We start from the raw sequence: 22,689 nt of genomic DNA on the forward strand, positions 1-22,689 counted from the left end.
CAAAACATGCTTTGAGAGTTATGCATTATGATATGTGTGGGTCATTCCCAGAACCTTCACTTGGAGGAAACAAGTATTTTATGTCATTTGTGGATGAGTTCACAAGAATGACATGGGTATCACTTATCAAGTTTAGGCATGAAGTGTTTACTGAGTTTTAGAAATTCAACGTGAAGGAAGAAAGACAGAGTGGTAAGAAGGTGAGGATTCTCATAATTGATGGTGGAGGTGAGTATAATTCTACAGAGTTCAGAGTTCAGACAGTTCTGTGAAGAAAATGTAGTAGAGCATGAAGTTACTATTCCGTGGACTCCATAACACAATGGTCTTGTTGAAAGAAGAAATCGTACTTTTCTTGATATGCCAAAGAACATGCTAAAGGAGAAGAACCTACCTTACTCCTTATGGGGAGAAGCAGTTTCTACTTTAACGTATGACCTCAACAGGTGTCCAACTAAGAAGCTGAAGGAAGTTGTTCCTCTTGAGAAGTGCAATGTAGATAAGAGAAGTGTGAGTCATCTTAGAGTATTTGGTTGTATGTTATAAACATAGTCCAGATGTTGAGATAAAAAATTTGGATGATAGAAGTAAGCTAATTTTACTGGTGGCGTACCATAGTACATATGCTTATAAACTTTATTTATAGATGTCATAGTGATAGAGTCAGAAACTTGGGATTTGGAACACGTCTAATCCTACCTCTAGTGTTTGAGTTGTTTCTGAAGGAATTTTGGAAGATGAATTAGAGTTTGAAGAAGACTCTGAAGCTGAAAACGATTCTAACTCTGAGGGTGAAACCGAGTTTAAAGGTGACTTTGACAAAGACTCAGGAAGTGATCCAGACTCTGGTGGTAGTCAAGACTGTGGGGGTCAAACTTAGGGAAGTAATCATGATTTAAAAGTTCATGTTCATGAAGGTGGTAATTCTGAAGGTAGTGTTTTCGGAGGAGGTCCAGAAGCTGACATTGTTCCAGGTTCTGTAGAAGATCCATAACAAGTTCAGAGACCACAAATAATTCGAAAAATAACTAGAAGGTTTGTAGAGTTTGACATGTTACGTGATACTGAAATAGACTCAGAAGCCGAACTCATTCAGTGTGCCATGTTAGTAGACTTTGAACCTGTGAATACAAAAGAGGCACTCAAGAAGAAAGTATGGCTAAATGCTATGAAAGAAGAACTTGTAGCTATAGAAAGAAACAAGACTTGAGAGCTGACTGAGCTTCCAAAGGAGAAGAAAGCCATCATTGTTAGATGGGTTTTCAAGGTGAAGTTGAAGCCAGATGGGTCAATTGGCAAATACAAAGCAAGGTTAGTAGCTAGAGGTTTTATTTAGAAAAACGTCTAATCTTGCCTCTAGTGTTGGAGGTGTTTCTGGAGGAAGTTTGGAAGATGAATTAGAGTTTGAAGACGACTCTAAGGATGAAAATGATTCTAACTCTGAAGGTAAAACAAAGTTCGAAGGTGACTCTAACGGAGACTCAAGAAGTGATCCATACTCTGGGGTCAAACTTATGGAAGTAATCATGTTTCTAAAGTTCATGTTTATGAAGGTGGTAATTCTGAAGGTAGTGTTTATGGAGGAGGTCCAGAAGTCGACATTGTTCCAGGTTTTGTAGAAGATCCATAACAAGTTCAGAGACCAAAAATAATTCGAAAAATACCTAGAAGGTTTGTAGAGTTCGACATGTTACGTGATACTGAAATAGACTCTAAAGGCGAAGTCATTCAATGTGCCATGTTAGTAGACTTTGAACCTGTGAATACAAAAGAGGCACTCAAGAAGAAAGTATGGCTGAATGTTATGAAAGAAGAACTTGAGGCTATAGAAAGAAACAAGACTTGATAGTTGAGTGAGCTTCCAAAGGAGAAAAAAACCATCATCGTTAGATGGGTTTTCAAGGTGAATTTAAAGCCAGATGGATCAATTGCCGAATACAAAGCAAGGTTAGTAGCTAGAGGTTTTCTTCAAAAACCTAGGCTATATTACTTTGAGGTGTTTGCACCTGTAGCTAGACATGAAACAATTAGGTTGGTGATTACTATAGTTGTTAATAAAAATTGGTCTGTGATACATATGGATGTTAAATCTGAATTTTCGAACGGTCCTTTACCAGAAGAAGTTTATGTGTCACAACCTCCTAGTTTTGTGAAAAAGAATCGAGAAAGGATGATGTACAAGTTGCATAAAGCCTTTGTATTGATTAAAGCAAGCTCCCAGAGCTTGGAATTTGAAGATTGATTTGTTTTTCAAGAAGCACGGGTTTCAAAAATGTGAGATGGAATATATGGTTTATGTTCAACATACTTCTGGAGGTAATATGATTCTGGCGTGTCTCTATGTTGATGATATATTGCTGACTGGAAGTTGTTATGATGAGATAGTCAAGTTCAAAAAGGTGTTGATGAATGAATTTGAGATGAATGACCTAGGAAAGTTGGTATACTTTCGAGGGATGGAGGTTTTGTACTCAGATAAGGATATCATTCTGCATTAGCTGAAGTATAAACTTGAGCTTCTAAAGAGATTTGAGTGAACAAATTGTAAGTCTGCAGTCACCCTTGCTGAGATGAATCAGAAGCTAGATTCTGATGCTAAGGGTGGTGATGTAGATGCTACAACTTTTAAACACTTGATTGGCTCACTGATATATCTCTGTAATACAAGACCTGACAGTTGTTACGCATTTGGAATAGTGCGTGGGTTTATGAAAAATAATCAAAGTGGTCACATTTCCAAGCTGCAGTTAGGATTCTAAGGTATATTAAGGGGACTCTGAAGTTTGAAGATTTGTTCTCCTCTGGAGCTGAACGTGAGTCAGAACTGATGTGCTACTCAGACTCTGATTGATGTGAATACAGAGTTGACAAAAGAAGTACTTCTAGATACTTTTTAAAGTATTAGGGAAGTCTCATTTCTTGGTGCTCCAAGAAGAAACCAGTGGTTGCGTTGTAAACTTGTGAAGCTGATTATATTGCAAGTGTTTTGTCTGCGTCTATTTGGCTGATGAATTTGTTGCAGGATCTGAAAATCAAGGTGAGCAAGCTTGTGAAGTTGATGATTGACAACAAATCTGCCATAAGCTTTGCCAAGAACCCAGTGCTTCATGGAAGAAGCAGACACATTGATACAAAGTTCTATTTTCTGGGGAATTAAGTCTAGAATGGAGTGCTAGAAGTTATGCATCGTAGCACTCAAAAGCAACTTGTAGATATTCTCACGAAAGTTGTCAAGACTGAACACTTCATCAATTTGAAGAATTGAATTGGTGTTGTTGACTTTATATCTAAATGTGAATTAAGGGATGATGTTGAAGTGTAATTGCACATTCAGAATGTTTGATGTTAGGTTGTTTTGGGTCTTGTGTTGGACGTTAATTAGTTTGGCTCAATATGAGTTTAATATATATATATATATATATATATATATATATATATATATATATATATATATATATATATATATATATATATATATATATATATATATATATATATATATATATATATATATATATATATATTTCATTTTTGCTTTATAATGATAGATGGTATAATTATTTATTGGAACCGTTTTTTCAATTTGAGTAAAAGTTAGTTACAATTAGGGGTGTTCGTAGACCGATTAAAATTATTAAACTCATTTTAATCGGTTTGAATCCGATATTCAAACCGATTAAAATTATGAAATGAATTAGTTTGGATTGGATTTGCAAATTTTTGCGATAAAGCCCAAATCAAATCGAACCGAGAAACAACAGGTTGATTTATGTTGGATTGATCTGGTAGATAAAAAATTCAAAAATATTTTAAAAAAAATAACTTATATACAGAAATTAATTTTTCTTAGTAATATAAAAATTATAGATCAATAGTGTTCAATTGTAAATATTAGACTAGCAATTTTTCCTAATAGATTCAAAAATATTTATCAAGAAAAATATCTAACATAAAAACTTTTGAATCTATAACTAGTCACTTGAGTTAGGGTTACTATGATAATGAATGTCTTTCATATCTCTATGCTCAGTTATCACATCACACTAACAATATTTTAATAACAAATTAAAATAACATAACTTATCCACATACGACATTTTATTTTTTTCTATCAAAGTTGAATGTTTGATAGTAATTTTCATGATAATTAATTATGGCTGGACTTGAGAGTAGAAAATTGAAAACTGATGCCCGAATTAATTGTCATTGAATTTTATTGGTTTGATTCGGTTCTTGTCCGAACTGAAAAAATGTCCAACCCAAACATTATGGTTTGGTTCATTTTTTGTTTTGTTTTGAAATCTTGGTATCCGGTCTTGCGACCGAATAATCCAAGAGGATCAATCCTACCGTCCACTAGCATGAATCCTATTTAAAGTTAGAGCAAAACTCTATATGGACTGTCTCAACACAAGGGTTATTAGCACCTAGCTGAATTCGAACTTAGGACACTCTCATGACCCACGCCTACCCAAACCAATAAACATCCCTAGTTACAATTTCCCTCTCTTCCATCATTTTCATCTTCAACCTTATACTCCAACATTTTTGCTGTTTTTGCAATTTTTTCTGATTGACTCTGTCTAAATTATGATTTTTTAGTTTAGGGATGGAAAAAAAAAGCAGAAGACATGGTAACTTACTTCTCTTTCTCTCCAGTGTTTATATTTAGCAATTACATAATAATACAACAACTAAATTGTCAATGGTTTGGTTTATATTATAGGAAGAGACACAGTGTTGTGTTATTATAATTTCCCTTTATTGTTGAAAATGATGGAGCAATATTGTATGCCTTGAGTCATTGAAATTATTATTAGTATCATTAAATTGGAAATTTGTGGTATTAGAAAAACTATGTGTAAGCCTTGGATTATGATGTGGAATAGGCGAAGGAGGATGCAACATCAATTATGGTGTAGATTTTCTATTTTGGTTGAGTTGTTAGTTGATTTGAAACATTAATTACAACTTTTTTTTATCCTAATTAATTACAACTTTTTGTCTGATTGATAATAATAGTATTGATAAAATCCTTGCTCTGATGTTTAGCCTATGACTCTTAACTGGATGATATTATGTTAACTAGTACAATATTGTTTTTGTTTTGCCTAGGATGATAATTAGAGTTTGCATATACACTCATTGGCTCAGAAGCTTTTTCAAAACAAGAGTTACATGATTGTAACATGACTAAGTTCACTAATGTAAAATTAAGTTTAAATATTATAATTGTAATTTTAACTATGTTCACTAATGATTAATGATTCCTTCAAGTTCAAAAATTTGGGCCAACTCAAATAGTTTCTAGGTATTGAAGTTTCCTATTCTTGAGTCTTGACAAGGAATATTTGTCAAAGAAAATACTGCCTACACCTCCTTTCTAACAAACATGTTTCCTAGGCTCTAAAATCGTTTGCAAAGCTTCTGATTTTTCCTTAGAAATGTAGCAGGAGTGTGGTATTGAACTATAAATTTTGTTTTTTGAAATTTCTTAATGCACACCTATATAATATAATAATGCTCTTAATTTTTTGTAAAAAACTAAAATAATTAAAATTCATACGAAAATGAGTCATATTCTCATTTTGTAAAAAATTAAAATTCTGAAAATACACTTAAAAATTTCGAAAAATGTATTTCCATAAACTCTCTCCTTCACTTAAAATGCTTGATAAGTAAAATCTGCAAGATGAATATATTAATTGAAACTAAAATTATATGTTTACTAACCGTGATATATTTTTCTGATAAAATGAGTAAACTAAAATGATCAACTAAAATTACATGTGATCAACTAAAATGAATAAACTACTAGACTAATTATATGTTTATTAACGATATATTTTTCTGATATGATAGTATTATTATTGAGAGTACTTTTATCAAGCAAAGTAAAATAAATTTACGAAAGTGTACTTTTAAAATTTTTCCGTAGGGTGCAAATATGACGAATTCTAAAATGCAATAATGGAACAAAATTTTAAAAGAAAAATAAGGTGAGACTCATTTCGAATGTGTTTTAATTTGATCAGTACATTCAAAATTACATTTCTAAAATTTGAAAAACATCTTATAAAATTTGAAGATGTTTTTCAACCACCACTTAGTTGTGTTAAAAATTTCCCAAAATTATTATTTTACCTTACCATAATCAGACCTAACAATACATCCATCAACGACAACACAACTAATTTCTTATTATTCCCATTGTTAGCCATAGGGCTGGAAATGAGTCGAGTCGAGTCGAACTCGCCTCAGCTCAGTTTGACTCGTTAAGAATTGGCCGAGTTCGAGTTCGAGTTTAAGACGAACTTTTTTTTCAGCTCAAACTCGACTCGTTAAGAATTGGCCGAGTTCGAGTTCGAGTTCGAGTTTAGGACGAACTTTTTTTTCAGCTCAAACTCGACTTGTTAGAACTTCACGAACATCTCGGTTCAACTCGTTAGATTACTCTTGTTAGGTTCAACTCGCTTATTTCACGGACTTAAAAGTAATTTTTTAAAGTATATATATATATATATATATATATATATATATATATATATATATATATATATATATATATATATATATATATATATATATATATATATATATATATATATATATATATTTGACATTTTAAATTTTTAAATTAATATTTTTAAATAAAAAATATAGAAATAAATTAAAAGTTATAAGATTGGAATTTATACGATGTTAATTTTATTTGTATAACTATTTGTAGAAATATTTTTCTCACTTGAGAATATAAGTTATCAATTATAACCGTTAGATTAAAATAAATTATAATACTAAGATTTAGAGCAAATCTTCAAACCTACTCTTAAAGACAATATAATCTATCTCATATATAATCGAGTTGACTCATGAACCTAACGAGTCGAACAATGTATAGTTCAAGTCCAGCTCATTTAGTTAACGAACTTAGTTTTTAGCTCATACTCAGCTCATTTGGTTCATGAACCTAGTTCAACGATTTAATTTCCGAATCGAGTTTCGAACTATTTTCGAGTTAGGTTGGTTCATTGCCAGCCCTAGTTAGCCACCACTAGGCTGCAACTAGAGTCGCAAAGTACCTGAAAAACTACCAAGCATTCATTTATTTTTTCCCAAAACTTCCCACTACAACTTCATTTATTTTTTGTCTTTGAATAAAAAATAAAAAAAAAAACTTCGTGGTTTTACTGATGCTAATTGGGTTGGATTCATTGATTCAAAAAGATCAACATATGGCCAATGTTTCTTCCTTAATAAGTCTTTTTATATATCGGGGAAGCTAGCAATGACTCATCACTGTTAACAACTGCAACTAACTAGTAAATTACAATGACTCTTATTATACCTATTTCAAAGACACTCAAATCACTTGCAACCACTAGTTGTACTCTATTGTAACAACTTAAGTGCTATCCACATAACTCCGAATCCAGTGTTCCGTGAAATAGCTAAAAACTTAAAAATTGATGGTCACATTGTGAAAAAGAAGTACAATATAATCTTATGAAGCTTCTACCTTTGTCATCCAAGAATCGACTTTCCATCACCTCCTAATTTTACTAAGAGAAGCATCTTTAGGATTTTTTTTTTCTCCGAATTACCTATCCATATCGTTTGTTAGTCTCTTTTAAAACCTAAATAGGACTTTTTTTATATAGATTGAGAAGGGATCAAATTCATTAGGTAAAAGCACCTTATGTAGAGTTTTTTATGTTTCGTGTGAGTTTGCTAACATCACTATCAGTCCTATTACTTCTTATAACCTTACAACTCAAGAAATTGCCAACTATTGTACTTTTAGCAAATACTAAACTATAACATTTGTTATAGGTTAGTAGAGATTTCCTATTTTAATATAAATTATCTAAGAGTTTTTTTTTTTTTTTGGTAATATTTCATTCTTTTAACACACGTTTGTTTGGTGGCCATTCTTATTTTGAAAATTTCTTTACCCACCTCCCTATGGGGGTCACCCCCAGCGAAAAACCAAAACTGCCCCTGCTTCGGAGATTCATCTCCGAAGTTATTTTTTTTTTGAATTTTTTTAACTTCGGAAATGCATCTCCGAAGTTAAAAAAATTTAAAAACGTGAATATTTTTGGAAGTTCATTTCCAAAAATATTCCTGCATATACAAATTACCCTCCTTCACTATTTCATCATTTTTCTCCAAAACATCTCAAAACCCTCTCCAAAACCCAATCAATCTCCATCCATTTTTCGCCCTAAAATCAAGTTTCAAACCGTTGATCACGTTAAAGGGAGCATAGAAAGCTACAATTTCAGGTAAACATCACTCATTTCATCCCCTATTTCACTACATTGATTGATAAATTTTATGCTGAAACTGATATGGTTCGGAAGTTCATTTCTGAAATATATTACCTAATAAATTTCAGAAATGAACTTCCGAAATATGCCCTGGCAGTTAAAAAAAAACAGTTTTAGCCAATTTTGCTAATTTATTCATTTGTTAGGTATGGTGCATCCGGACAACATTGTGCGAGACGATGGAGTATTAGTTCCGGAAATTGTCAACGTTAATAACGATCCGGTTATTGACGTTACTCCTATGATCAATGCGGTCGATGTTCGGCAACATTTTACAAATGATCGAAGCTTCGATAGTCGCGAACAATTGATTGATTGGGTTCGGAAGGAAGCTAACAAACATGGATTTGAAATTGTTATTTTAAGGTCGGACAACGGAAATAGTAGGCGGAAAGCTTTCGTTGTTTTGAATTGCGAACGGGGTGGTAGTTATGTACAATCAAACCGGGTGCTAAAACACGAGGACACGGGATCGAGAAAGTGCGGGTGTCCGTTTAAGTCGCGTGCTACTCGGAGGGTTGATGATTTGTGGCGGTTAACCGTAATTTGTGGAATTCATAATCATGCCTTGGATGTCAAGTTACACGGACATCCAATGGCGTGTCGTTTGTCCCGCGAAGAGAGGAATGTGATATCGAACCTAACGATAGTCAAAGTGGCGCCTCGCAACATACTTGCCGATTTGAAGCGTAAGAATCCGGATAGCGTTTCAAATATCAAGCAAGTTTACAATGAACGGCACAATCTCAAAGTTTTGAATAAGGGCCCTCGGTCGGAAATGCAACAACTTTTGAAACTACTAGGCGATAACAATTATGTTTCAAGCTTCCGAACCTCCGAGGACAAAGTTACGGTGCGTGATATTTTTTGGACTCATCCCGAAAGTATCAAATTATTCAACACATTTCCAACCGTTCTAGTCATGGATTCGACGTACAAGACAAACAAATATAGGCTTCCTCTTCTAGAGATAGTTGGTGTGACCTCGACGGACAAGACTTATTCGGTCGGGTTTGCTTTTTTGGAGTGTGAAAAAGAAGACAACTTTACATGGGCCTTGGGAATTTGCAAGTCTTTGTTAGTTGATCAAGAGGTTATGCCAAACGTCATTGTCACCGACCGGGACAATGCTTTGATGAATGCGGTTGATACCGTCTTCCCGACATCGACCGCGTTACTTTGTCGGTATCACATAACTTGCAACGTGAGAAGTAAGTTGAAACCCGCGGTTGGGACAAAAGATAGGCCGGATGAAAACGGTAAAGTTATCAAAGCCGGTGTTGTGGTTGAGAGGATAATGGCGGCATGGAGGGAAACTTTGGATGCACACTCCGAAGAGGTGTATACCGAGAAATTGGTACACTTTAGGTCTTTGTGTGGTTCCATTAAGACATTTTGTCATTACGTCGAATCCACCATTCTTGACAAAGTTATAGAAAAAGTCGTGTGCGCTTGGACAAATCGAGTTAGACATCTTGGTTGCACCACGACTAACCGAGTTGAATCCGCACATGCGGTCTTCAAGAGGTGGTTGGGTGATAGCAAGGGAGATTTGTGTCGGGGATGGGACACCGTCAACCAAATGCTCCAAAATCAACACAATGAAATTCAAACATCGTTCGGTCGGAGCAAGACGGTTATGGAACACCGGTATAATGGCCAAATTCTATTCTCCCAATTGATTTACAACATATCCCGAACGGGTTTGAATTTTTTGTTTCATGAAGCTAAGCGGTCGGAGACCACGGGGCCGGATAGTTCATTATGTGGGTGCACCATTATAAAGACATACGGCATTCCATGTGCTTGTATACTTGCAAAAAAGAAGAAGTTGAATTCACCAATACGCATGGATGAGGTAGCCGACCATTGGAAGAAGCTTCGTTTTGATGATTTTGACCCGCCGAAGGAAAATGACTCCAAAATCACCATCTCCGACGAGTTGGAAGTGATAATGGAGAAGTTTGCTAAAGCGGATGACACCACCAAAATGCACATAAAAGAACAATTGCAAAAAATTGCATTTTCGGAGACCACCGATTTGAAACCGCCATCTCAACCGGTTAAAACGAAAGGTGCACCGAAAAAGTCCAAAATTACACAAGATGACACGTCAACAAAACGATATCCTTCCTACTTTGAACATGTTGATGCATCGTTCCCGGATTCACCGACACCGAAGTCCAAGTGTAGTGGTAACAAAGGTGCTCGTATTTCGAAGCCACCTCGCACGCCGCCGATAAAAAAATCACCCATACCCTACATTGATGAGATGCCACTTTTTATACACAAATATATCGATAACATCGTTGATGTTGGAGGCGACGGCAATTGTGGATATCGGGCCGTTGCGGGTTTGCTCGGTAAAGGGGAAAATAATCACACTTTAGTCCGACGGGAACTTATTGCGGAGTTGACTTCGTATCGGGACATCTACGACCGACTATATGAAAATCAAGAAAAGTTTGCGAAAATTCATGATTCACTTGTTCCATCACTTACCGGTATCGCTCCGATTTCGAAGTGGATGTCATTCCCCGATATGGGTCATCTAATAGCAAGTGCATATGATATTGTATGCGTCGATTTGACGAGGTTTGGACTAAGTGAGACTTTCTTTCCACTTCATAGTCGACCGCCATTGGACTCGTCGGGCCGGATCATATGCATCGGGTATCTACGATCGCGGCACTTCGTCCAAGTGTTTTTGAAACCGGGGTGTCCTATACCGGCTACTTGTTGTCAATGGACCGCACATCGTTCAAATGAGGCGGAGACTTGGCCGGATCCTTTCGTTTCAAGAATGGCGGAGTTTGAAGAAATGATGAGCCTAGAGCGCGAGCAAAATAGAGAGCGGTCGAAGAACGTGCCTATTTTGGACTTAGGATCCACCGATTGGTTCAGTGAATTTTAGTTTGTTCCGGATCGTTTTTGGTTTGTAATGACCATTTTTGTATGTATTGTTGTTTATCATGTAAAATCAGACCGATTCAATACATATATAATATAAGTATGTTTTATGTCATCTTTGTCTAATTTATGTTTAATGTACCTTCCATTTGTTCAATTTACACAACACACTAAGCAATCAACAAAATGCAAAATTTATGTCTGTTTCTGCATAATTCGGAAATGAACTTCCGAAATATACATCTCTGCCTCCTATTTTCGGAAGTTCATTTCCGAAAAGTCCCCTGAGGCAGGATAAGTTTTGTTGGGCCATCAATGCTCCAATAAGTCTATAAATACTACACACTCTTCTTCATCCTCTTCACACCACAAAACACAAATGACACAAACCTACCCCCACCTAGCATTCGTGTACTTTGAAATTGGCTACCCGATGTCGTTCCAATTTCGCTTCTCGCGCGACACGCCGTTTGCGGAGTTGATACCGTCGCTCAACACGCTTTTGCACTATCCCGAGAATCGAAAGGTTGTCAAGCTCGAGTACCGCTCGCCATCGCTTAACGACGAGGGAGGCATTAAGTTCACACCTTTTGAGATCAAGAACGACGAAGATTTAGCGGTTTTGTGGACAACGTTCGACCGATTTTCTTCGAAAGGCCCGATCGAGTTGGATGCGAAACTTCAAAGATTGGCGGACGACGTTATCAAAATGTTGACTCATCTCCACCTACCCGTGTTCAACAATATGTAACTTTAATTTTCAGTAATATTATCGTTGTAATATTCACCCGATTAAATAAAGCGAATCGTTGTTGTTTTTCATTTTTCTTCTGTCCAGACATAAATTCGGAGGTTCATTTCCGAATTCCCCCAAGGGGGGTGCGTTCGGAGATGAACTTCCGAAAACACCACATTTTCTGAAAAGTAACTTTATTTCGGAGATGCATCTCCGAAATCAATATTTTATATTAAAAAAAACACGTTTTCGGAAATACATTTCTGAAAACACATTTTTTTACAAAAAAAAAAATACCTTTTCGGAAATGAACTTCCGAAACAAGGGGTAGTGTGGTAAATTCACCAGGGGTGGGCAAGAAGGTTAGGAGGTGGGTGAAGAAATTTTCCTTATTTTACAAACTATATGAAACCATACCTGAAATGAATCAAATTGAAGTTTTGGATTTCCTTATTATAATTCTACTTTACAAATTTACAAAACTAAAGAAACTTTAGAGGAAAGAGGGAGGAAGGATTTGGAAGGAGGGAATTTAAAAAAAAGATAAAAAAAACTTTAATATTTTTTGAAATTGTATTTTTGTATAGACTGATTAGCGAATATTTATTATTTTTTTTTGTAGATGTGAGTTTTTTGAACGGTAGATTGTATAAATATGTGAATGCAACCTCACTCTTTGAGATAATTTTTTGTGATGAGTTCCAAATATGTATCAGAACCTGGTTAAGGATTACAATAATGCAATGTGGGCATTTGACTCAGGTCTATGCTAAGCATGAATATGCGAGGACAACCTCACCATATTTGAATTAGTTTTTGGGAATGAGATTCAAGCATATTTAACCAATTTTAATGAGAAAAATTAATTTTTTGAGACAATTTAAAATGATTTCATTAAAATTTATTGTTTTGAATAAAAAATATGAAAAATTGTTAAAATTATGAAAATTTATAAAATACTTTATTAAAGTTAAATTTAAAATTTTTTAAATGACATCTAAAAGTAGGGGTGAAAAATGAGACTTACTCATTGGACATTGTGCATTTTACCCGCATTTTTTTATGGAATGAACTAAAGTTCTAAGCTCGCACTATCTTATATGTCCGACCTACTTCGCTCCATTTTTTTTTTCAAAATTTTGCTGGTATAGACATTAACATAAATTTTTGTGATTTTAAACTACGAAAAATGTAATGTTCATGGGTTTGACCCACATCAACTTCATTTTTTCGCAGAACGAGTCAAAGTTTTAACCCCGCATTTTCAACAATATCCGCCCTAGTCCCATCCAAATTTTTTTGTGGACTTTTACGTGGCGAATCAAAATGGACGAACATCCCATTTACCACCCATATCTATAAGTAAAAATAAACTCCTCTCTCACCCTATTCAATATTAATGTCAAATTGGTTATCATTAATATTTTAAAATTTGTAAATTGAATCTCATATTTTATAAAATTTTCAAATTGATCCCAAAATGTTAAAAAAGATTGCATAATGTTAATTTCTATATAATTTTTAACTTTTACAAATCGTTAAACTTTTAAAATTTGCAAAATAGTCATTAATTTTCAATTTTCAAATTTGACCCAATTTTATAAAAAAAAATAATTAAAATATTTAACAATAAATAATTTAAATACTTTATCCAAACAATACAATTTAAAATAAATGTTTGGATTAATCATCTCGATCTCAAACAATGGAGAATGGATTGAAAGTATAGTGTAGGAGGCTTAGTTTGTAGAAAGTGATATAATAACTCTCTTGTAGAAATGGGGAAAAGAATGGGTTGAAAGTTGAATCAATGGAGAAACTGAGAAAACTTGTTAACGAGATAGCCTATACGAAGAACTTCAGTAAACTATCTCCACTTCATTTCTCTCTTCTCCCTTTCCTTTATACATCATCTTCTTTCTACAAACTCGCTCTCTCAATTCGCCACCGTTTCTTTCTCTCTCAAATCCATCGTTTGCCACTTCCTGTTATCAGCGTCGGAAATTTAACATGGGGAGGTAATGGCAAGACGCCAATGGTTGAATTCATCGCTCTCTTCTTTCATCGTTCCGGAATTTCACCTCTTGTTCTTTCTAGGGTATTCTCTTTTTTCTTTACATTGTGTGCTACTTTTCCCTCATTTTGTTCATCTGCTTCAATTTTATTTTCCGTGCTGGTTAATTCTGAGATTTTGAAAAATGAAATGAAATGGAAAGTGTACTTTGAATTGATTGATTCAATAGATTCAATGATTCGTAAATCTAGCAGAGATGAAGATTGATTTTGCGGTGTCTGTGTGGTAAGACTAGACATGATAGGATTATAAATGAAAATATTAGTGAGAATGTTGGGTAGAAAAGATGGTAGAAAATAGACTTAGGTGGTTCGGACATGTTCAAAGAAGAGCGGTAGATTTTGTGGTAAGGAGAATAGTTCAGATGGAGAAAAGTCCCGCAACTAGAGAAAAAAGATGACCTAGAAAGACTATAAGAGAAATTATTATGAAAGATCTCGAGATTAACGATTTAGATAGAAGCATGGTCCTGGATAGAACATTACGGCTATGTTTGTAGCATTTGAAAAAATGTACCTGTGAATTGTTTAATTCAATAGCTCCAATGTTTAGATGCATCTTTGTTGTCTTGAGGCGAAAATTTAGATTTTAGGAGAGAAGCTTAAAAATTCAATACTCATTAGCAGAGAACTAACTCAATTAGGGTTTAACAAAAATGCTACTATGCAAGGTGACAAATAGTTCGTTGACTTGGATCAGTGATGTCAACTGCGGTTTTCGAAAAATAGCCATTTGATCAATATCCGCTACTCAACAGTGCTGCAGGATGTAGCGCATTATAGTAGAGCCGATATTTGACAGTATTTGTACTCAATAGCTAATTGCAGAGCAATATCGATATGTTAGAAGTTGTTATTACAAGTGTGTAAATGATTTCGTTAGTATGATGATTGGCTAACTAGTGAATGTTGAAATGGCTATCAATAATTCTTGGTTATGGCTCATTTTCTTGATTAATCAGTTCCCAAGTTATTGAAGATATTGCATTCTCCATGTCTAATTTTAACTCAACTTCTGTTCATTTAACGTTGCAGTGCATGTTAGGATTAGCTTATTTAAGGTTTTCTACGAGCATAAACACTTATGATACTTTTTGGGAGAACTTATAGAAACATCTTATTTCACAAACTCTATAGGATAGCTTATAAAACAACTTAATTAAAATACTTAACAAAACAGGGTCTTACTTAGTAAGTTGCTTAGCTTTGATTCATTTCTACCTTCCTTTGACAGGGTTATGGTGGTGGTGATGAAGTTAACATGCTTCGGAGGCATTTACTTGGAACATCAACTAAGTTTGGTGTTGGCGCAAATCGAGCTGCTGTTGCTAGTCATTTGATCCAAAAATATGGCCACATTGATATTCGCAAGAGTTTATGGCATGAGAAACAAAACCTTAACTGGAAGGCCCATAATTCTCTTGATTCAGAAAAGATTGGGATTGTTGTTCTTGATGATGCAATGCAGGTAAAGTAACACAAGTCTCCCCCATACTACCCTTGTTTGTTTTCCCTTGTATTTATCTAATATTTCATGATTTGCTTCTTAGTTACAAGCTTGAATTTATTTTGTGCCCCAATGTTGGTTTGGTCCATTTGTTATTTGATTTCGTTATCATTTTGCCAGAGCTACTGTTGTTTTGCTACTACTTGTGACTTAAATGCATGAAATTTAGGTTTCCTTTTTTAAAATCTTCATCGACATGACATTTGCTCTAAATCAAATCATTCATATGCAAGGTAGCATTGGAGCTTATGGCGAGATTTGGATATTATGATGGTCAACGGATTAACTCTTTGGGGTAACGGCCGACTACTGCCACTTGGACCTTTAAGAGAGCCTTTGACTGCACTCAGACGAGCAGATGTAGTTGTAATCCATCATGCAGACTTGGTATGGTAAAATGATATTTTTTTGCAAAAAAATGATTATATGATGTTATTAGTTCCTTTAAGAAACTAATTTGCTCTGTTTTGTACCAAGTTTTTCTTCATCAGTTAGTATTTAGGAAATCTATGAGCATAACATCGTACTGAGAATTGTGCTTTTGGAGATTCTTAGGTTTCTGATCATGCTCTCGAGGATATTGAGTCTATGATCCAAGGAATTAAAAATTCTGCTCCTATTTTCTTGACAAAAATGGATCCAACTTACTTATTTGAAGTGGGAAACATCAATGCTAAAATATTGTTGACAGCTCTTCATGAAGCGACTATTTTATGTGTTTCCGCTATTGGTTCTCCAGAACCTTTTGTGAAGCGGGTTCAAGAGGTATTCCTCTATATTCATCTTCTGTCAACTAAGTAGAATATATCTTCCTATAATCTTTGGTGAATAGTCTAACAACAAAAACAACCAAGTCTTATTCTATGAAGTGAGATTGACTGCATGAATCAAGCGCTGTCATGGTGAATAGTCTAAATACAAACATATTAATTGACTTTTTCATTTTAACATGTCAAAGACTCTACCATTTTGTTAAAAATCATGAAATTCTTTTCCTCTTATTTTCTTTCTATTTATTATTTCTGAAGTGCAGATGGGAGCACTATATGTTGATCGGATAGATTTCAGCGATCATCACATATTCCATGCCAGGGTACATTTATCTTTCCTGAGCCAAATAATTTGTTGACTGATTACATACTTTGTTGTTTCGAGTAAACTCTTAAACCCGTCCATTCTTTTTGACACCATGCTGTTAAATAAGCAGGATATTGGTATGATCAGAGCCAGACTTGGAGAACTAGAGAGGAAGTTTGGTTTCAAACCAATTGTTGTAGTAACTGAGAAGGTAACTAGACATAATTTGTGCTGTGTTGTGCATTATATGAATTCCTTATACATGTTTTTATACTTATATCCCTTATTAAACTTTCCTTTTGGCAGGATTATGATAGAGACCCTGAAATTCTTAAGCAACTTTATCCATTTAAAACTTTTGTTCTGTGTTCTACATTGAAGATTTTACCCTATAGAGGAAACAATGAAGATAGCTTTAAGAAATTTCTTAAGGACAAATTGAAACTAGAATTGCGTGCATCTGATTAATTTCTCGCCAATCCCTATGTTTTGCAAAATGGTTGTTTTTTTACGGTAGAAACCGAGTATATCCTCTGCGTGTAATTGCAGAGACTAATCCCTAAAGTTGGGCAACACCACAATGGACAGCGAAACTCTCTCTCAAGAGAACTTAGCACTGCTGTGTGTTTAGAGCTGAGTTCGAATCCAAGACCTCTGGTTAAGTCAGAAGAGATTCCTTACCATATTATCAAATTGTTGATGGGTATAAGAGTTTATAGTTTCCTGATGCATTTTAAGGAGACAAAAGAATTCATAGTTTATAGTTTGCATTTTAAGGAGACCAAAGAGTTTATAGTTTACTAATGCATTTTAAGGAGACAAATTTTCTGTAATATCTATTCTCTTTATAGGTACCATTAACTATCGAGTTTGATTGGAGACAATCTCTTCAAAGTCATAACTGTAACAGAACGATAGAGAGATAGCAAAGTTAATACACAACACAACCTTGCATTTGGTTTCTACTTTCTCTTTCTCTTTCATTTGGTTCTTGATTTGAACAAATTTTGGATGATTTGGTAGGCTTTTATTTTTTGGAACAACCCATTTTAAAGTAACTTTTCAACATAAAATCAGCTTAATTTTCTTTCTACTCCACTCAATGCAACCATAAAAATTAAATCAATTTAAATTTCCTACCCATCCAACATACAAAAAATACATCTATTTTGTATGTGAATAAATGATAGACACGTTGCAAAAGAAAGAAACAAAATCAAGATGTAAGATCTTTTCTCACTTAAATGCACTTGTCAAGTGGCTTGACATATTGTTACTAGTTATTAGTTGGCTCTCAAAGTTTACACCTACACCCCATATGAAAAGGAGGCTTTGCCACATAACTACCACGATCCTTTTTTGTGTTCTAGTTTCTTTAATGTTGTCACTGTCTTCATTGAAGTAAACCAAAAAAGTAGGAAAATACTTCTTGTTGTTTAGTTAAATTTATCATTGGTGTTTAATTGATCGTAACATCGGTGTAAAATACAATTATGATACATGTGATTATATACCATTATTTTTTAAAATTATTATTTAATAAACTTATCTGTTAGTGTTTTATCAAAAATCTGTCGGTTAGTGTCGCATAGTGTCGCATCTGATATTCGTGTATAGCTCTATCTAAAATACGTCGGCTAGTGTCGCATACGAAATTTGTGTATAGCTCCATCTAAAATTTGTCGGTTGTCACATATGATATTCGTGTATAGCTCTAAAATCCGTCGGTTAGTGTCGCATATGATGTTCGTGTATAGCTCTATCTAAAATTCGTCGGTTAGTGTCGCATTTGATATTCGTGTATAGCTTTAAAATTCGTTGGTTAGTGTCGCATCTGATATTTATGTATAACTCTATCTAAAATCTATCGGTTAGTATTACATCTGATATTTGTGTATAGCTCTAAAATCTGTCGGTTAGTGTCGCATCTGATATTCGTGTATAGCTTTGAATAAGTGACAATAGTCAAAGTATGCTATTGTTGTATTTGATATTAGTGTATAGCTAGCAACCGCCAAAGTAAAGTAAAGAGGTCTAATGTTAATAGCAAAACAAAACAAATTATAATGGATTGATGATGCTATCTAGAGAGTACTCTTTGCTCCACTATCTCTAGCTACTTAATCTAATCATAAAAAACTTCCCCACCTATCTTTTAACATCAAGTCAGTCTTTACATCATTAAATTTCTAACCAACACTTCTCAACCACAATTACAAACTATAAAGACAAAAAACCTAATCATATCCTAGTACACAATTTTCAAAATGGACTACTTAGTTATGATGAAAAATTACTCTCTCTTTATCTCTCTCTTGATATTCAATTTAGGATTCTTAGAAGCTCAAACGGTTCCTGCTGTTTATGTGTTTGGAGACTCACTTGTTGATGTTGGAAACAACAATTACTTGAATGGTACCTTTGCAAAAGCTATTTTTCCTTACTATGGTATTGATTTTCCAACTAAGAAACCTGCTGGGAGATTTTGTAATGGCAAGAATGCTGCTGATTTGATTGGTAAGTTACTCTAAATTCACTTTTGCTTCTTCCAACATTTATACAAATTCTAGAAACTGAATTACACCATGGTCAGGACCGTCTCCTAGTTAACGCACATGACCCAAAATTTGTCACAATAGTACTTAGTAAAATATTTGTCAGTTAAATTGGAGTTACATAATGCCTCAATTTTTTTATAAAGGTTAAACTGCGATTAGTCTACACTGAACTTCCAAAAAAATTTGAGACGGCTTTGTCTATGATATTGATGTTTTGCTAATACTTGCATCAAATGAATGTTTGTGATGTGGCAGCTGAAAAGGTAGGATTGCCCACTTCACCACCTTACCTCTCCTTAGTATCTTCTAAGGTCAAAAACAGCAATAGAAATGTATCATTCTTGAATGGTGTTAACTTTGCCTCTGGAGGTGCTGGAGTCTTTAATGGCACAGATCAAAGCTTTGTAAGTAAAGTTTATTTCTCCAACTTTATTTGTCTTTGAATAGTAAACATTATAGGTCCAACTTTTTTTGTAGTGGAAATCAATACATATGACAAAGCAAGTGGAGTACTATTCACAAATGTATGAACAATTGGCTCATCAAATAGGAGCATCTACACTTCAAAAACATGTCTCAGAGTCCATTTTCTTAGTTGTGATTGGAAACAATGATATCTTCGATTACTTTAATTCAATCGATCTTCAAAAGAATAACACGCCGCAACAGTATGTCAAATCCATGGTTTCTTCATTAAAACTTCAACTACAGGTAAGCACAATGGTTGTATTTGTAAGATAACATTGTTCCAAATTGCCGTTGCGGCCGTGATTGCCGTTGCATTGTAAATTTTGATATTGCGTCGAGATCTCTAAAACTATTATATTGTGAGTATGTGAAAGAGTAAAAAATTTATGTTGTTTACATGCATTTTCATTTTGGTATGGTAATTTTTTGGCAGAGATTATACAAAAATAGCGCAAGGAAATTCGAGATTGCTGGTGTTGCTGCAATTGGATGCTGTCCTGCGTTACGGCTCAAGAACAAAACTGAATGCTTCTCAGAAGCCAATTTATTGTCTGTTAAATATAATAAAGAGCTTCAATCTATGTTAAAAGGATGGCAATTGGAGAACAAGAACTTAAGTTACTCATATTTTGATACTTATAATGCCATCCAAGACCTCATTCAGAATCCAACTTCTCATGGTATTATCATATTCTCCTACATCTTTTTATATTATCAACGAAACTTTACTTACATCTCAATCGAATTTCAGATTACTTGAGATTTGGAGGGTTAAGCTAAAAAAAACTATTACTACTTATATTTAGGGCGGTCTTTGAGGACGTGTAAGGCGGGTTACTGTCCAGGGTTCCAAATTCGTCAGGGTTAAACTATAGTTAAATAGAATCCCAAAATATTTGTAGGTTAAATCGTGATTAAATTGGATCTCTATCTGTTCTATCACGGTTAAATTGTTGCTAACCAACACAGGAAATTCAAAAACCTGAGACGGCTCTGGCTATGCTTTAACTAACACTAGAGACATTTTTTTCTTCAGGATTTGTAGATGTGAAAGCTGCATGTTGTGGAATAGGTGAACTGAATGCTGAGTTTCCATGTCTACCAAGTGCAAACATTTGTAGCAATAGACAAGACCATATTTTTTGGGATTCAGTTCATCCTACTGAAGCAACTACTCGCATTATTGTGGATAGGCTTTATAATGGACCTTCACAATACACATCTCCTGTTAATATGAAAGAGTTACTTCATGTGTCAATTGCCAAATCAAATTTTCCCTTCAATTTTTTCATTTTGTTGAGTTTGATGGTTACTTGTTATCAAATAAAAGCAATGTAGAACATGGAAAGAAAGAAATTGTATACAAACATGAGTTATCATGTGAAATGTGAGTGTGTGACAGAAATATAAAATTAGAAGATTGATTGATGAATTTGTTATAACTTCTTTAGAGTTATTGATTGATTGATTAGTGCAGCCTACATCATAATTTGTGATTGGGAGGTTTACTCTTGTCCAAACTTTGATTTCTTTATAATTTTAAATTTTGGAAATTTCTTTCTCTACCTCCCTCTTTTCTTGGTCACCTCTGGTGAAAAATCCAAAATACCCTCACTTCGGAAATGCATTTCCGAAATGCTTTTTTTTTTCTTCAAAATTTGTCTTATTTCGGAAATGCACTTCCGAAAACACGAAAAAAAAGGTGTTTTCGGAGATGCATTTCCGAAAACACCCCCTTTTTGGGTTTTCAATAATTATTAAAAAATTAAAATCAAGGTTAATCAATACAATTAATAGGTATAAAATCAAAGTAAATCAATAAAATGAAGGTGAATCAATAAAATCAATGTGAATCAAAATTTCCTAAACAATTTTAAAGTTCAAAATTATTTTTAACTTATATAAATCAAAAACATTTTAATTCCATAAGTAAATTTTGACTTATATAGAATTAAATATAAAATTTATTCATTAAATAAAATTAAGACAAAATCTTTTTTTAATTTTTTTTAACTAAATAAAAAATTATAACTCATTTTTAATTATGAATCAGAATAGAAATATATAAATATATAATAATAATTATTAATTTTGTAAGTGAAATATATAATATATAAATATATAATAATTAATATATAAATATATAAATATATAAATATATAATAATTATTATAAATTAAAACACTCATTTTTTTAATTTTTTTAATTATTTTATAAATATATAAATATATTTATAATTAATATATAATAATTATTATATAAATATATAAATATATAATAATTTTTATAAATATATAATAATTATTATAATTATTATATAAATATATAAATTAAAACACTCATTTTTTTAATTTTTTTTGTAAATACATAAAAATTATTATAAATATATAAATAAAAACTATAACTCATTTTGTAAGTGAAATTATTTTAATTTTTTTTATTAAAATTATTTTAAATTTTAAAATATGAATCAGAATAGAAATATATAATAATTATTATTCATAACTCATAAATTATATCAAAATATATAATTATTATTATTCATTACTCATAAATTATATCAAATTTATTATATATGAATTAATTAATATTCTAAAATTAATTTTTGGGATTTTTAGATTTTTTTTTTGTTTTTTTCGGAGATGCATCTCCGAATTAATCAAAATCCCAATTTTTGGGATTTTTTTGGAAATACACTTCCGAAGTCTGGAAAAATTTAGAAAAAAAATATTTCGGAAATGCATTTCCGAAGCAGAGGTAAAGTGGGGTTTTCGCTGGGGGTGTCCCCCATAGGGAGGTGGGTAAAGAAAAAATCTAATTTTTAGGGTTAAGTATATAAAACCTCTGTAATATAGGCGAAATTTTTTTTTTCTCTATAAATTTTTTTTTCAAACACCTCTCTAAAATATAAAAATACTATATTTTTTGTCCTGTAAATGTAAAGGTTACCCCGTGTAATATTTTTTTTTTTGATTTTCCTCACAATTTTGATGATAAATTTGCACGCTTGTGGGATAATGCAAACAA

General features: G+C 33.3%; 2 protein-coding genes across 3 annotated transcripts; both read left to right on the top strand.

Annotated features, from left to right (window-relative positions):
- The first annotated feature begins 13,666 nt into the window (after positions 1-13,666).
- Positions 13,667-17,612, top strand: LOC131662413 (probable tetraacyldisaccharide 4'-kinase, mitochondrial). Of its 2 annotated transcripts, none has more exons than XM_058932197.1 (7): positions 13,667-14,077; positions 15,287-15,520; positions 15,797-15,946; positions 16,115-16,324; positions 16,593-16,652; positions 16,767-16,847; positions 17,186-17,612. In XM_058932197.1, the coding sequence occupies exons 1-7, from the start codon at positions 13,790-13,792 to the stop codon at positions 17,438-17,440; spliced, it is 1,278 nt and encodes a 425-aa protein (XP_058788180.1). In that variant the 5' UTR covers positions 13,667-13,789; the 3' UTR covers positions 17,441-17,612. The 2 variants fall into 2 exon arrangements, with proteins under 2 accessions (XP_058788180.1, XP_058788181.1); XM_058932198.1 differs by having other exon boundaries at positions 13,668-14,077; positions 16,943-17,328.
- A 1,096-nt stretch (positions 17,613-18,708) lies between these two features.
- On the top strand, positions 18,709-21,104 carry LOC131662415 (GDSL esterase/lipase At5g55050-like). Its single transcript, XM_058932199.1, has 5 exons — positions 18,709-19,153; positions 19,450-19,598; positions 19,672-19,905; positions 20,096-20,342; positions 20,699-21,104. Exons 1-5 carry the CDS (start codon positions 18,904-18,906, stop codon positions 20,998-21,000), a joined length of 1,182 nt encoding a protein of 393 aa, XP_058788182.1. The 5' UTR covers positions 18,709-18,903; the 3' UTR covers positions 21,001-21,104.
- The last annotated feature ends 1,585 nt before the right edge of the window (positions 21,105-22,689 follow it).

The sequence above is a fragment of the Vicia villosa genome, linkage group LG3 (assembly GCF_029867415.1).
Source record: "Vicia villosa cultivar HV-30 ecotype Madison, WI linkage group LG3, Vvil1.0, whole genome shotgun sequence".
Taxonomy (NCBI): Eukaryota; Viridiplantae; Streptophyta; class Magnoliopsida; order Fabales; family Fabaceae; genus Vicia; species Vicia villosa.

Bases quoted from the DNA above. Each gene is read 5' to 3' on its own strand.
- LOC131662413 (XM_058932197.1), top strand. From the start codon at position 13,790: ATGGAGAAACTGAGAAAACTTGTTAACGAGATAGCCTATACGAAGAAC. The intron at 14,078-15,286 runs GTATTCTCTTTT...TTCCTTTGACAG, and splicing joins CACCTCTTGTTCTTTCTAGG to GGTTATGGTGGTGGTGATGA. The intron at 15,521-15,796 runs GTAAAGTAACAC...TATGCAAGGTAG, and splicing joins TTCTTGATGATGCAATGCAG to CATTGGAGCTTATGGCGAGA.
- LOC131662415 (XM_058932199.1), top strand. From the start codon at position 18,904: ATGGACTACTTAGTTATGATGAAAAATTACTCTCTCTTTATCTCTCTC. The intron at 19,154-19,449 runs GTAAGTTACTCT...GTGATGTGGCAG, and splicing joins GAATGCTGCTGATTTGATTG to CTGAAAAGGTAGGATTGCCC. The intron at 19,906-20,095 runs GTAAGCACAATG...ATTTTTTGGCAG, and splicing joins CATTAAAACTTCAACTACAG to AGATTATACAAAAATAGCGC.